Source organism: Acomys minous (genome assembly GCF_964271855.1).
Source record: "Acomys minous genome assembly, chromosome: 15".
Lineage (NCBI taxonomy): Eukaryota > Metazoa > Chordata > Mammalia > Rodentia > Muridae > Acomys > Acomys minous.
Genome location: NC_140497.1, coordinates 82416827 through 82432411, shown reverse-complemented (window position 1 = coordinate 82432411; position 15585 = coordinate 82416827). Strand labels below are relative to the sequence as shown.

Here is a 15585-nt window from a genome sequence, read left to right as displayed (position 1 = left end):
GTTGAGCCTGCCGTCAGCTAGGGACTGTGCCTGTGAAATGACCGGGCCCATGGATGCTCTTTGGGAGCTATTCTCCCCTGTCAAACTATGACAAAATATTTTGAAGGGTGTGCCTACCTAAATTTAGTTGGGCGCCAATTTGTTGTTGTTAAATTACCAGTATAGTCTAATAATGTCTATTATTATGCCTATAATTATTATTATAGCAGTACTTTCTAACCTGCTAGCAGTCGACCAGGACACAGACACCTGTTATATTTTTTAAATAGCCTTAGTTAACCTGGAGGAGGGCAGATATTAATGTCCTAAACTACTTCCCAATCCCGTGCCATTTGCTTCTAATTATGTCTATCAAGTTACCTCCCATCCATTGTCCCATTACTTGCTAATGTTCTTCATCTGTGCCAAATCCTCCATCCACGCTGGCCATGAGCTTCTCCTCCACCTAACCCATCAAGGTACAACCTACTTCTCTTCTCCGGGTCTCCTCCCAAGATTCTCTGTCTCCCCAAGCCCAGGAACATTAGCCACGCCCATTCCATTTGCCCTGCCCAGGTGCGATGGCCTTTTATTGGTCAAACAGGTTAGGCTCTAGGCAAGGTACTGGTGGGTCACAGAGGCAGCAAGCAGTAATTAGCATCAAAAATCAAATACATCATCAGATCAACCTCCAACAATAGTCATTTAAAACTCCAACGCCAGGGCATCGAATAACTTCTTCTGGACTCTGCAGGCACCATACACGCACATTTTTTATGATCGACTATTCTTATGTGCGTCTTGGAAACAGAATCTGCGTCATATTCTTGGTCAAAACTATTTGGTAACAATGGGATTCTAATGCCTTTGCTTTGGTGAAGTCTATCCCAGGAGAAATTTCCTAGACCCCAAGCAAAGTTCAAACCTACATCTCAGGCATTTGTAAGAATATACAATCCTGAGACAGATACTGTTGAGTCTTTTGTTTGTATTTTGTTTTTGTGGGCCTTTTGTTCATTTTCTTTGTCTACGGTGTACATGATTTGATCAGTGCCCCTTGGCTGGGTGGGCTTACAGACTGTCTTGATGAGACCTGATAGGCTGTGGCCAGACAGTGGTGGTGGAGGGACCCAAACCCATCAAGTGGTCTAGAAGAGGGGAATAGGGTAGAAAAGGGAGGGAGGGCAGGAACAGGAAGAGCAAGGTGATAACAGTCAGATGTATTGAGAATAAATAATAATAAATAAAATTTTTTTTTGAAAAGCAGCAAAATTCCTTTATTTCCAAGTTACACATGGAACTGAAATATAAATGACAGAGGCAGGTTTTAGTGAAAGAAGAGTCTCTTGGCCTGCTGGATCTCATCTGGGTCCCAATAACATTCTGGAAGACATTTCTAAGAAACTCTACAGCTCTATATAACTTCCTACAAGAAACAACCCTATTAAATTTCGCTTAGATAGGATATTATTACTAAAATATATATTCACTTAAGTATCAAGCAACAGGAAAGCTGAAGTTTGAGGATACGGGTTTAAGTCTTATCTTCTCCATTTATTGCCTTATTCTGATATGCCAGCTTTGCAGCTGTTGCAGCCAAGCCTATTTCAGCGGAGGCAACTCCAGTGCTCTCGTGCGCAGGATGGTCCTGTTTCGGTAACGTTGGGGTCACACACGCCCTAGGAGTCCATGGAGCATCATCTGATATCTTCCTTTTCTTTGGTGGAGGTTTCAAAACAGGTTCATCATACTCATCATCAGACTCCAGGATTATGTAGATACACTCAGAATCCTCGAAGCCTGATCCGGAGCCGCCCCCACTGGCACTATCCCCCTTACCCTTAGGTCTCCAGTATTTTAGCCGTTTGATGGGCCATTTTCTTGGGGGGCGCTGAGAAACAGGACTCTTAGACACTGTTCCCAAGGCACTGCTGGAGCTCTCATTGCCTTGGCCCTGCTCCCCACTCAAAAGTGCCTGAGAGGTAGAGGGAGCTGGTGAAGGAGGTGAGGAGTGCAAATTAGCCACCAATACACTGTCTTGTGTAGCCTTCTTGTTGCTGGAAGAGTCTGGGTCCTCAGTGAAGACCACACATCCAGGTCCTCCCACCCGTTTCCTGGCCTTAAGTGGATCAAAATTCCTATCAGATCCACTCCCATTGCTATGCTTGCCCTCAACCCCTTCCACCATTTCCTCATCTATTTTATGGTTGTCCTGAGTGGTGATCTCAGCTTCCCTCCGTTCAATAATTTGGTTTTCATCAGAGCAAAACTCCACACAGGGCACATTTGGGAAAAGTTTTGGGCTTACTACCAGACTCATTTCCTCTTTGTTCAATCTCTTTTCGACGAGCAGCTCCTTGTTTGATTTCAAGTCGGAGTTGCCTCCTATCACCTGCCCTTCCACCATCCTGGAATTACCTTTCTTCTTCATGATTTTGGCTCTCCAAGAGTTGGAGAGGCTCTTCTTCGTCTTCTTGGTACTTCTATTAGCCTTCAATGGAGACACCGGGTACTCACTTTCATCAAAGACTTTGTTTGATTCTGAGGCATCATCTGAGCCATTCAAGCAGGCAGTAGTGATGTTAAACACTACATTTTGGCAAGAGCCTAGCTTTAGTGCTGGAGGATTGTTTACATCCATGAGATTATCGCCATGGCAGCCATCAGGCCCCAAGGCTGGGCTCTCCCTGCCCTTTTGTTCTGTCTTCTTGAAGATGTCTCGATGCTTCGGGCCTTTCTTTTTTGAACGACTTTTGGAGGGCACTGCTAATGTAGGCTTGGATAATGAGGCGGAATGAGTTGGCCTACTTAAGGGAGAGGAATTGGTATGAAAGAACATCGGGAGCCCCAAAATAGTGCTCGGCTTCTGGATGTACTGTTGGAAGATGTCTTCAACCAGATGGATCTCCCTATCCAGATCTTCCATGAGCTGGGTGGGCTGCACTGTCTTCGGGATCTCATCCTCATGATCTGGCAGAACTTCTTTTCTTGTCCAGGCCCGAAAGGCCAAGCTCAGAGCTTTACCACCACAAACCAAGTAGGAGGCAGGAGACCTCCCGTTCTCTCTCAGACCTCCCAAGATGTCCAGGATGTGCTGTCCCACATGCCAGCAGATGGTCTCGAAGCTGGGAAACTTAAAGAAGGCTGGTGTAGTCAGCTGCCTCCCAGTCTCATATGCTTTGAGCTGCATTTCAATATTAAGACTGTGTAAGAAGTTTCCCCCAAATGCTAGGCAGTCCACAGGGGTGAGCACAGCATGGATCCATCCCGTAGGAATGAAAAGTGTCTGTCCTTGCTTCACAGGACACTTGTAACACTTGTCTACCTGGTCACCAAAGAACATCTCTTTCTGACGAGAGGAGTTGCTCCAACACTCAAAAAGAGTCAGATTAGCATCTGTTGGGTGGATCAAGTAGAAGATCTTTTCACCCTTAAGTACATGGTACCAGACTGATGTGCCACCAAATTCAATGTGAAAATCTGTATAGCTATCCTGCACACTCATAAGACAATATTTTTGTATATTGGGTCTCTCAAAGCCACACTCTCCTGGCCATAAGTTTTCAATCCAGGAAAGCTTTTGAACTATCTTGGGCATCTCTACTATATTAGAAAGCCTTGTATTAGAGAATTCCAAATTAGTAACATTGAAGATTTTCCCCCTCTTCTTGCTGTAATAATATTTCACAAAATCACCTAGCATCATCTTGCAGCTAGCCTGACGGGCCACATCAATCACATCAATCTCTTTGTCAGAACCAACATGTTGTTCCACATCTCTGACAGTGAATGATGTTGGGGGAAGTGTCATCCCCAGCCCATCCTTCTTTAAGATAAGGATGGGTTTACTGAAGCTATTCTTTTCCAGGAATTCCACTGTCAACTGATTTCCTTTGGGCTTCAAAATCACTTCATCAGGGCTGTCAAAAGTCTTACCCTGGAGCTGATGAATAAAGATACGGCTCCCAGTCTTCACTGGCTGCTTCTTGAGAGCTCTATGCTTTTTAGAAGATCGGTGGCACTTTTTCATAATGGACGGCCCATGTACAACCTCGCAGGCTGGACAGTGGTAGATGTCAATGCCAGCGGCTTTCCTTTCATCAACACCAACGCAACTACCATGAAACCAGTCCTGGCACAGGTCACACTCAATCATGAAGTGATTTACATCATAAGGCTGTTGACAAAGACAATACAAAGGTGCTGAGGTCATCTTCACAGGATGAAATGATTACATATAGCAGACTAAAGTTTGTGGTATTAAAAGAGAACAAGAGGGTAGCCACAGGCACCTTCCTGGATGATAATGGCTCACTGGGACTCAGCCTTTAGAATTTCTTTCTATGAGAGAAAACAGAGAGATACTTTTGTGCTCTGCTCCAACTTTGAGCTCTTCCCTGCTTGCTTGGGCCCTGAAGTCAGTGGTAACTTTCTGGAGTTTCATATAAATACCTGAAGCTTCCTAAGAAGTTCCTGTAAACTTTCTGTTGCTAGCCTCTTGCTTCCCAGGTTCTAGAATTCTCCAATCTCATTATTATGATACAAACTACAGCATAAAATGTGTGTGTGGGGGGGGGGGAGGAGCTGGAGAGTTGGCTCAGAGGTTACGAGCACTGTCAGTTCTTTCAAAGGTCCTGAGTTCAATTCCTAGCAACCACATGATGGCTCACAACCATCTACAATGAGATCTGGTGCCCTTGTCTGGTGTGTAGGCACACATTCAAGCAGAATCCTGTATAAATAAATTAATTAGTCTTTGAAAAATGTGGGAGGGGCTTGGAAAGAGACAATCTTTCATCCCCAAAGTAGGAGGAATCAGCGATGTGGAAACCCGTCCGTGTGGAGTCGGGTTATTAGGAAGCTACTTCAAAGTATTTAAAAACAAGGTAAACAAGACTGGACACTCAAGTCACAGTCCTGCAGTTGGTTTTTTTTAAGACTTAAAATGAACCTTTTCCTCATTTTTAATACCGTTCCTTCCCAGTCAGTAATTTATATCATTATCCCCAAATCTGAAATAAACCTCAATTTTGTACACTTTAAACATGACGGGGATCTCTTCACACCCCCGATGATAAAATAAATCCCTTCAAAACAACTAAAAGAACAACAAAAATCTCTCAAAGGGTCGGGCGGCGTGGCTCATGCCTTTAATCCCAGCACTCGGGAGACAAGGGCAGGCGGATCCCTGTGAGTTCAAGGCCAGCCTGGTCTACAAAGTGAGTCCAGGACAGCCAAGGCTACACAGAGAAACCCTGTCTCGAAAAACAAAAACAGACAAAAAAACAAACAAAAATCTCTCAAAATCCCGAAACTAAGCGAAGGTTCCCGTCAGCCATAGCTTCGCAGTAACCGCCTCAGACTGACCAAGGGCTCTTATAAACCCCCCTTTGGCAATAAATTTCATCTTAGAGTCTTAAACTGACCAGAATATCCCTGTAACCCTCAAAACTAACAAGACGTTCTTTATCCCTCCATGACTGAAATAAAGCTTTCCATACCCCAAACCTGGTTGCAAACCCTATATGGACCTCCTCAGCCTCAAGGCTTCAGGGACTTCTCCACTCGACGAACTGCGTGAGCTCTAGAGATTCACCTATGAAGCCTACGGGGCTGACTCCGCCCCCAGAGAGCACACGTTGAATTCTGCGACTGTTACACTAAGGCTTGGAATCTTGGCAGCGGACTTCTAGAATCACAGGATGCGTTGGTTTGTGTATGTAGCCAGCCGGTATCTCAGGACAACTTTCCAGATGCAAATACCCAGGGGTTTGTGGGAGGAAAGCAGGGACTGCAGACAGGGGCATCAAGAATATAACTCAAGGTAGAGGACTTGTGTCCGATACCCAACCTCACATAGTGGTGAGAGAGAAGATCTATGGCAAGTTGTCTTCTGACTTCCACAAGTACTGCAGCACAACAGTCACACTTTTAGTTAATTAATTGATTGATTAATGAATTATATTCTCATATGAACAAAGCTTGGGAATCTGACCAAAAAAAAAAAAAAAAAAAAAAAAGGGAGCATATGGAGTTGATCAAATAGTTGTTTTGACATTACCCAGATACCATGTGGATGTTTCCCTTTAATGTAGTAAAACAAATTTAAAGACTCTATTATATTTATTCATTTATTGAACAACTATCATATGCCAGGGGCCCTTATAAATCCGTGATTTAAAACATTCTACCCTGGTGCTGATCAATATTACATTGCTGTGATAAATGATATTTTTATTAGCAATACTATCCTTTTTGTGTGCTGCTGGGATTCATTTGAATTGGGGAGGGGGGAGTTCAAGACAGGGTCTCTCTTTGTAGCCATAGCTGTCCTTAAACCCACTCTGTAGACCAAGCTGGCCTAGAACTCACAGAGATCCACCTGCCTCTGCCTTTTGAGTTCTGGGATTCATGGTGTACACCATCACCACCTGGCTTTAATTTGAGTATTTACTTGAGACTTCTGCATCAAAAACATTGTATTCTGAGTGTTAGGATTACAGCTGTCTGTCATGTCTTCCTTGCTTTTGGATGGGTGTCGTCTCTAATCCTTATAGTTATTTACAAGGCAGTAACTGTATTCACTAAACTGCATTCTCAGCCTGCATTTTTCTTAAATATATTTCTATATAATTTATTCATTTAATTACAAGTATGATTTTTGAATAAAATTCTGCACAATAACAATTAGTAAAAAAAAAAAAAAAAAAAAGAGGCCATGGGTTTTAAGGAGAGCAGGAAGGGGTAATATGGGAGGGATTGGAGGGAAGAAAGAGAAGGGGAAAATGTTGAAATCTTACCATAATCTCACAAAATAAAAATATATAAAATGAATAAATAGATTTTAGTTTTTAACTATTAAAAAATTCTGGTTAATTGCTGGCATCTTTTAAAAGAAAAGAAAAAATCCAACTGCCAGACAAAGTCTAGAAACACTTTCCCACGTAGGCGACATACAGCAATGTGTACACACACAAAAAGCCTACAATATACAAATGCGGAAGAAGCGGGTGGCACATAAATGTCTCAAAATAGGGTCATGGACCCTGAGGTCTCCTGTTTTTGGCCTTTCCCACTCGGCAAACTAACCCACTCCCATCCACGTTGAGAATGTTTTCCTCTTCCTAGTAAACTGTTTCTCTTATTTCTAAGCACATGGCCCTGGCTCAGCGTCTTGTCCTAGGACACAAGGACCTGGGGATTTAGCCTAGTGCCCCAAGGACTCACAGTTAGACACTGCAGAGCAATGGGAAACTGGAGCACAATGTGCACAGGTGAGTGTAGGTGGTTGTTGTTGTTGTTGTTTTGAGGCTGATACTGTAGTTGACATCAATATGTCTTCTGGATAGTGTTTTGGTTTGGGTATCCATGGAGTTGCTGGTTCAATGGTTTACATCATTAACTCCAGGACTCAGGAGGCAAAGCCTAGAGGCTCTCTGTTACCTTCCAGGACAGCCTGGCTTACATAGTAAGTTCTAGGCCACCCACAGCTGCACAGTGAGACCCTATCTGAAACAACAACAATAATAAATTTAGTTTCTTCTGGCTTTTTTGTTTTTGCTTATTTGTTTGTCTTTTATTCTCTTTAGGGGGCAGATACGAGGGGAGAGGGACATGAAGGGGACTGGGGGCAAAGAATCAGTAAAAAGCTGAAAAAATAAAAACAACAACAAAAGCGTGATGGTCAGGCTTAGAGGATGACTCACTCAGACATAAGGGGAATTATAAATTTATCAAGTCATTTGGGGCAATAAGTTAAAATGCCTCCACGTCCTAAATTGCCCCTCTAAATGAATATGTTGAACGGCAGTGTTTCCACGCTGGGGGGAGAGGAGCACAGTAGAACAGATTGAGCTCCCAGGGTTTAAGTCTTGACTTCTGTTTCATCAGTTGGTCTGACTCTCTGGGACAGGGATATTTATCTGGTTTTGTGAATGTTGGCTTTCCGTGTGACTATGGTAAAGCAGGAGGCATGCCCGAAAAAAGGAAAAAAAAAAAAAAAAGTAAACCAAATGAATCACAATTTACCATTCGCAGCTGTCTCTGGAAATTGCAAGCCTTCAGTAGACTCAAAAGTCCCAAACCATACATCAGATTAGTGCTGCATCTAGATGCGATGACACATTCCTTTGGATTCCTAGTCTGATTTCATCTCTAAATGCCATCCATTGACTTTTACAACTAATACATTACTTGGGTCTCCTCTCCACACGTGCTAAACAAGTCTCTTTTACAGTCACTACAACTAATCATTATGTTTTAATCTGTAACACTTGTGAGGGGTTTTCTTCCAAGTCAATTTTTTTTTCATGGAACTTGCACAACTCAGAAAAGCCCTATCAAGATCCAATTACTCAAGCAGTCACATACCCTTCTCTTTCTCCCTTGCTTGGGGCTATGCCACCCTATATACCCCAAGCAGTTTCCAGGCATAACTTCCAGCAGGCTGCAGCATGGATCTAGGGTAAAATGGTTGTGACTTTGCAGCAGAGCACTCAGACCTTTACTAAGCTAACCTACCACAATCTCCACCTGTGTTCAAGTGAGTTAGGTGGCGTGCCAGGGAGGCCCACTGCATAGGATTGAGGAAAAGGATTCTTGGTCCTGGAGTTACAGCCAATCCTGAGCAGCCATGGAATGCAGTCATCAGGCATCCACACTTTGGGTGATAGCTGACAGGCAGAAAGCTTTTTCATGTTGACTGAAAGCAGCATTCAAAAAAGTCAATAGTTTAGCCTAGAATTCTGCCTGGCACTCAGATTTTGGAAAAAATTTCAAATTTGTGTTACCTTTTTATTTATTTATTGTTTATCTCTTTGCATATGTGTATTATGGTGCAGCATACACGGGAAGGTCAGAGGAAAATTTGAAGGATTTGGTTTTCTGTACCATTTAAGTGATGGGGATCCAACTAAGGTCATCAGGCTTGGCGGTTGGAATATTTACACTCTGAGCCATTTACCTTCCTGGCACTCAGATGGAGTACATGAACAGCACAAACTGGACTCAGTGGGTTATTAACAAAATGAGAAGTTGGGGCTTGCCACAGGGAGAGGCTAAGGGACATAGTGAGTAGCAAACATGATCAAAACACACTGTGAAATTCTCAAAGCATTAATGAAACACTACATTTTAAAATAATTAAAGAGTTCCTTGTTAAGATGGTAGATTGGAAGTTCACTATTATTACTATTATTATTATTTTTATTTTTATTCACTTTACATCCAATCATAGCCCCCTCCCTCCTCTCTTCCTGGTCCCACCCTCCCTCCCTCTTTCCCCATCCCCCTCCCCTACTCCTCAGAAAAGGGGAACCCCACAACCACCAACCCACCCCAGCACATAAAGTTGCATCAGGACCGAGCATGTCCTCTTCCCTTGTGATCTAGTAAGGCATCCCGACTGGGTGGGAACTAAGGCAGGCAGGCAATGGAGTCCATGTCACAGACAGCCCCATACTCCCCTTACTAGTGGACCCACATGAGGACCAAACTGCCCATGAGCTACATCTGTGTAGGGGGCCTAGGTCCAAGTCCATGCAAGGTTTTTGGCTGGTGTTTCAATCTCCGCAAGTCCCCATGGGCCCAGGTTAGTTGGCTCAGTTGCTCTTCTTGTGGAGCTCCTGTCCCTTCCGGGTCCTTCTAACTCCCCCCCTACACAAACTCTTCCAAAAGACTTCCTGAAATCCACCCAGTGTTTGGCTGTGAGTCAGCATCTGTTTAGAACTGCTGCTGGGCGGAGCCTCTCAGAGGACAGCTATGCTAGGCTCCTGTCCGCAAGCATAGCAGAGTATTGTTAATAGTTTCAGGGGCTGGCTCTCTCTCATGAGGTGAGTCTCAGGTCAGGCCAGGCATTGGCTGGACATTCCCTCAACCTCTGCTCTATCTTTAGCCCTGCACATCTTGTAGACACGGTGAGTTCTGGGCAGAAGTTTTTGTGGGTGGGTTAGTTTTCTCCTCACTCCACTAAGAGCTCTTCCTAGTTAGCAAGTGGCCTCTCCCGTTCCCATAACCCCTGCTGCTAGGAGTCTCTATCTCAGACAAGAGGGTCATTGGCATTTTGTTTGCACTGAATCATGACCACTTTCATTAGTGTACACAGTATCACGGTATTCATTCTGCTAACCCATGACCAAAGGAGATTTTCCTGTGCTAGGAAAGCGTCTTCTTCACTTGCTCTTCTCAGTGTCTGAAACTTTTCACTGTAGAAATGTTTCACATCCCTGGTTATGTCAGTATTTTGTTTTGAAAATATTGGAACTTTCTTCTTGCTTCTTTCTTAACAAATTCATTATTGCTATATAGATATACCACTGATTCTTATACGGCTGATTTTGCCTCTTGCTACTTGTGAAACTTTTTTTTTTTTAAAGAAAATCAGATTCAAGGGTTTTTTCATGGAGTCTTGATTTTTTTTAAATGAATAGTTAGACCATCTGCAAATAGGGATATTAATCTAATAGTAACCCCTTTCTTTTTTCTTGTGTGATTCCACTGACTCAAATTTTAACTCTATATTGAATAAGAGCAGAAAGGATGGATAATGTTGTCTTGATCCTGGTTTTAGAGAGAATGCTTTAAGTTTTTCCCCATTTAGTGTAATATGGACATGAGTTTTGCTATATAGTCTTTCCCTTTTTGTATTCTGGTATCTTGCTTTTAGCCCTTTATTCTTCTGAGGTTTTATTGTAAAGGGATGCTGACTTTGTAAAATGTTAAGGTGTGTGTGTGTGTGTGTGTGTGTGTGTGTGTGTGTGTGTATGTGTGTACTGCTCACAGAGATCAGAAATGGGACATCAAATCCACTGGAGCTGAACCCATGTCCTCTGCAAGAGCAGTAAGTCCTCTTAACTGATGAGTGAAGTTACACACACACACACACACACACACACACACACACACACACACACACTATTCTTTTTTTTTGTATTTTTTGTTGTCTCTAAGTTATGTAAAGCCTTTTGAATTTTATATGCTGTTATGTAAGATTACAGGCAAAAACAAGACAAATTGTACTTGTTTCCACTTTCATAAATTAACAACTGACTGTACTCATGTCCTGTATCTCAAACACCCAGTCACATTTTAGCCAAATCCTTATTAAGATGCCAGAGTCAGTGGTGAATCCAAAGGGCTAGGTGTAGAGGGCACCTTTGATCCCTCTTCTGTGCCCAGAACTACCCAATGGGCACCCATCCCAGAAGGCACAGATATGGCCTGGCCACACTACAGTTTGAATCCTAAGCCACAGGACCTGTTCACAAGGCAGATTAAATGCTAAAGGCTCCCCAGTAACAAGAGTTTCAAAAGTCACCCTACAACTTCCAAAGCTTTAAGCTTACATGCCCCCAGACCTAGTTTCCCTCAATTTTACACTGAGACATCTATCAAGCTAACCAGCATTCCCACCTTAGTGAGGAAGCCCAAACGCCAGCTGACTCTATGTTCAGCGTGGCCCGCCTGCTTTTGCTAACAATCTGACTTACAAAGGTTAAGGGCAAGGCTGGAGCTCATCTGTACGTTCTGATTTGAAATATGAAGCATTGACTTCCCTACATCTTTTTAAAGTCCTTGTCCTGGTAGCCACAAATTCCGCAAGAATGTCCATTTGTAAAGCTGCTGTTGGAAAGTAAGAGTCTCCAGTGTCCGGGTGCCTACTGAACATACTTAATGTGGAGGTGGGACCAAACTGCACCCCCAATTCAATTCTTTACACAGTGTCAGTCAGCTGGTAAAGATTAGGACTGCATTCACTGGGGTGTCCTTTTAGTTACCCAAAACATCTATCCAACCAAGGTGAATTGGTGCTGGATCCTAATTTGTTTTGTTTTGTTTTTGTTTTTTCGAGACAGGATTTCTCTTTGTAGCCTTGGCTATCCTAGACTCGCTTTGTAGACCAGGCTGGCCTTGAACTCCCAAGTGCTAGGATTAAAGGCGTGTGCCACCACACCCGGCGCTGGGCCCTAATTTTTAAAACTCCACTCATTTCTTGGTTCCCTAAGAACAGTGCAGGTTGCTATCTTCAGGTCTGCTGAGCTGCAGGGCATGGACAGCTTTTGCCCAGGAGAATGGAGTCAGCACCCTAACTGCCTTGCTAAGGGAGCAACCTGAGTTACACTGGGCTTACGATAACCAAGTTCTAGTAGGAAACGGGACCAGAAATGACCACGTTCAAGCAAGACTCCCAGCAACACAAACTTTGACCATCAAGAGCCAGGCTTAGTCACCTTCTCAGGGACCAAGAACCTTTGAGCTGGAACTGCGTAAAAACTAGGAGTTACCAAGACAACCTGACTACAACACAGATAAGGGCAGACCCTAGAGACTCCGCACCAGCTCTTCTGCTTCACGGCAAAGACATCAATACCCTGAGTTTTATCAGTGTTTTGTCTCAAATAATTTACACAGAACATAAAAGCACACTAATGGGAGCAATAACACACGAAATCTGGAAGGACAGCCCACTGAGCTAGAAAAGAAATCCCCCCCCCCCCCGCAAAAGAATTAAATTAAAAATAAAAAGATGTAGGAAATAAAGGTTAAACCTTATCCTTTCAAGTTTTCGTTGACTATTCTTGAGAGAGGACATGAAGTTGGCACATTTTTCTAATAATCATTTAGTTGAGATCAAATAACAAATCGTGCCTCTACACACACACACACACACACACACACACACACACACACAGTGTACCTTTAAAAATCATGGTCCCAACGGCAGTTATTCTAAACACAGGAGAAGACTAATGAATTGGTGTTCTAAATCATGGTCTGTATCATCTAGCCAAGAAAAAAAAAATAAGTTTCTCTCCCAAACTAAATGCTACCCTTTCTTCCATCCGCAGAAACTAAAATGTTAGTACGCAGTAGAAGCTGGTTTGTGGACACAGGTGATGCTCATCTCGTAAGTAGAAGAATCCCGAAGTCGGTCCCACTCTCTCTGTGCCCTTTTAGACGCACAAGGAAAAAACACAGAACCACTTCTTTCCCTCCTAAATGCCATTTATATTCTTAACCATCTCTTCGATGTGACCTGATGGGATTTTTTAAAACACCGTGTAAAGTCATTTTTTTTTAAATGTGTACTTGTCAGAAAAAGACAATTCCAATTATGCTAACACAGGTAATTATGACTGGTTTCTACAGCCCTAGATCTTACAATACACAATTTAGAATAAAATCACAAATCAAGGAACACAGATGAAACTCAGCTTTTCTTTCTTTCTTTCTTTTTCTTTTTCTTTTTCTTTTTTTTTTTTTTTTTGGCAGGGGGAGGGGAGGGTTCTCTGTGTCGCTTGCCCTGGATTCACTTTGTAGACCACTCTTGAACTCACTGAGATCCGTCTACCTCTGCCTCCCTGAGTGCTGGGATTATAGGTGTGTGCCACCAAGCCAGGCTCCGGAGTTCAGTTTTTCTTAATCCAAGGCATCGTCTCATTAAAACCCAGATCCTTCCATTTTTCCCATTCCTACAAAAGAAGCATTTTCTGGAGAAATCAGGATGTATTAAGAATATTAAAGTCCAGGTACTTTGTTTTAACAATAAACTCTAAGTTTTCTTTTAGTGCTTCAAAAATCCATTATTATTTAAGACCAGATAAATTGCATAGGTAACCAGCTGCTCAGTGCTGAGCCCAGAAAATAATCTCCAAAGAACAAGACCAAGTCCCGTCACTGAGCCAAGGGTGCATGTGGTCACACCCCTCACGCTCACGTCACGGAGCTGTGGACTCTGGGAGGAGAGCTGCTGCCCTGTGCTCTCAAAATTTGCCATGGTAGCGTCAGCGCTGATGGACTGCACGTTGTCTGTGAGGTTGTGTGCGCGCTCAAGAAACAAAGATTTCAGTACGCTTAATTCCGTTATCAGCAGTTTTATGTTGTTGTTGCTGTTGTTGTTTTCCTTTTATTGCCGGGACAAGGCGCCTGCTCACCATCTCCGCCCACAGCACACTAGACCAAGGCACGGAGTGTGTTGCTCTTCTGTTTACCTTTTTCTTTTCTTTTTTTTCCCCCTGAGACAGGGTCTCTCTGTGTAGCCTTGGCTATCCTGGGCTCGCTTTGTAGACCAGGCTGGCCTCGAACTCGCACCTGCCTCTGCCTCGCTAGTGCTGGAATTAAAGGCCAGCGCCACCACGCCCAGCTTGCTGCTTGTCTTTTAACTGGCTCTTTTTGTTTGTTTTTGTTTTAGGATTTAAAATATTTATTTCTATCCTATTCTAATTATATATTGTTTCTTTTTAATATTTTTATTTTATTAATTTATTCATATCACATCTCAATTGTTATCCCGTCCGTTGTATCCTCCCATTCCTCCCTCCCTCCCGCTTTCCCTCCACCCCCCCCCCCCACCCTTCTTTTTCACAGCCCTATTGCTCCACTCTCAGCGCTGGCGGTATTTGTCACGGTTTCGATCCACGGGTGAGCTCATTTTGCCTTGTTTGCTTGGAGGCACAGCTTTGCCTCCTCCCCAGGCCCGACAGGTACCAGCTGAGGAACCTGCTGTAGGCGGCGGCCATGTGGCTGACTACGAGGGGCACTCGGTTCACTCCTGGAGTAGTGGCTGCCTGCAACAGCTTGCTCGCTTGGACATGTTCCCAACACAGAACAAATTAAGCCAGAGCAATGTGAAGAGCAGAGGCCAAATTCAATTGCCCCAAATTCTTCCCAGGTACTTTTAAATCTGGCTCCTGGATGAACTAGTCTATTCCAAAATTCAGGCTACGGGAAGTAGGGTGGAGCCTTCTCCCTTCTGCCGATCACCCAAGAAGCAACAGGAAAGAAAGCCGAGGGGCAACTGTCCTCAAAGCGGCCCCTGGACCACACCAGCAACTTTTTACAAGTGCCAGCTCTCAGGATGCCAGACTGAGGAGAGAGCTCTGGATGTGGGCTTTCAGCCTTGTTTTAGGGGAGCTTCCAAAGTGATTTTGATGACACAATGGAGAACCACGGCTGCACCTCCCGCCTCCTGACCGCTCATGCGCGCTGCACTGCATAGCCTGACCTGACACAGGCCTCGCACCCGAGCGAGACAGCAAGGAGGACTGGTGGTTACGAAAGGGGGCATCTTCTACCAGATCTGCCACTGTGGCCATACGATGTCCCCTCTTTTTTGGGTCCACTGGAAAGCTTTTAATGAGGATTCTTTGATTCATTTTCTATCACATGTGACGATAGATAAATCTTTAGTTAAGCCAGTTAAACCACTACTTGTTTTATGGGTGAGGCTTAGCTTGTTTTTAAATCTTTTTATCATGTTGATAATAAGTTGTTTTTTGTTTTTTGTTCTTTTTACAAATTTTTATACACAGAATTTTCTTTTTAAAAAAGACTTATTTATTATTTACTTATTATATATACAGTGCTCTGCCTACATGTACACCTGCAGGCCAGAAGAGGACATCGGATCACATTACAGATGGTTGTGAGCCACCATGTGGTTGCTGGGGATTGAACTCAGGACCTTTAAAAGAGCAAGCAGCGCTCTTAACCACTGAGGCATCTCTCTAGCTCCCCAGAACTTTCTTAAAAGGTGTATTTTTGATGATGTGGAAATTAAAGTTTAGTGGAAATTTTTACTAGTCATTGAAATTATCTGACCGTCCATTG

The 15585-nt window shown here is 43.4% G+C and overlaps 1 protein-coding gene across 1 annotated transcript; it reads right to left on the bottom strand.

Moving 5' to 3' along the window:
• Positions 1-1268: 1268 nt before the first annotated feature.
• Positions 1269-4449, bottom strand: LOC311584676 (histone lysine demethylase PHF8-like). Its single transcript, XM_084759260.1, has 2 exons — positions 4432-4449; positions 1269-4156 (listed from the first exon to the last, which is right to left on the bottom strand). Exon 2 carries the CDS (start codon positions 4133-4135, stop codon positions 1514-1516), a length of 2622 nt encoding a protein of 873 aa, XP_084615386.1. The 5' UTR covers positions 4136-4156; positions 4432-4449; the 3' UTR covers positions 1269-1513.
• Positions 4450-15585: the final 11136 nt, after the last annotated feature.

Bases quoted from the DNA above. Each gene is read 5' to 3' on its own strand.
- LOC311584676 (XM_084759260.1), bottom strand. From the start codon at position 4,135: ATGATTGAGTGTGACCTGTGCCAGGACTGGTTTCATGGTAGTTGCGTT.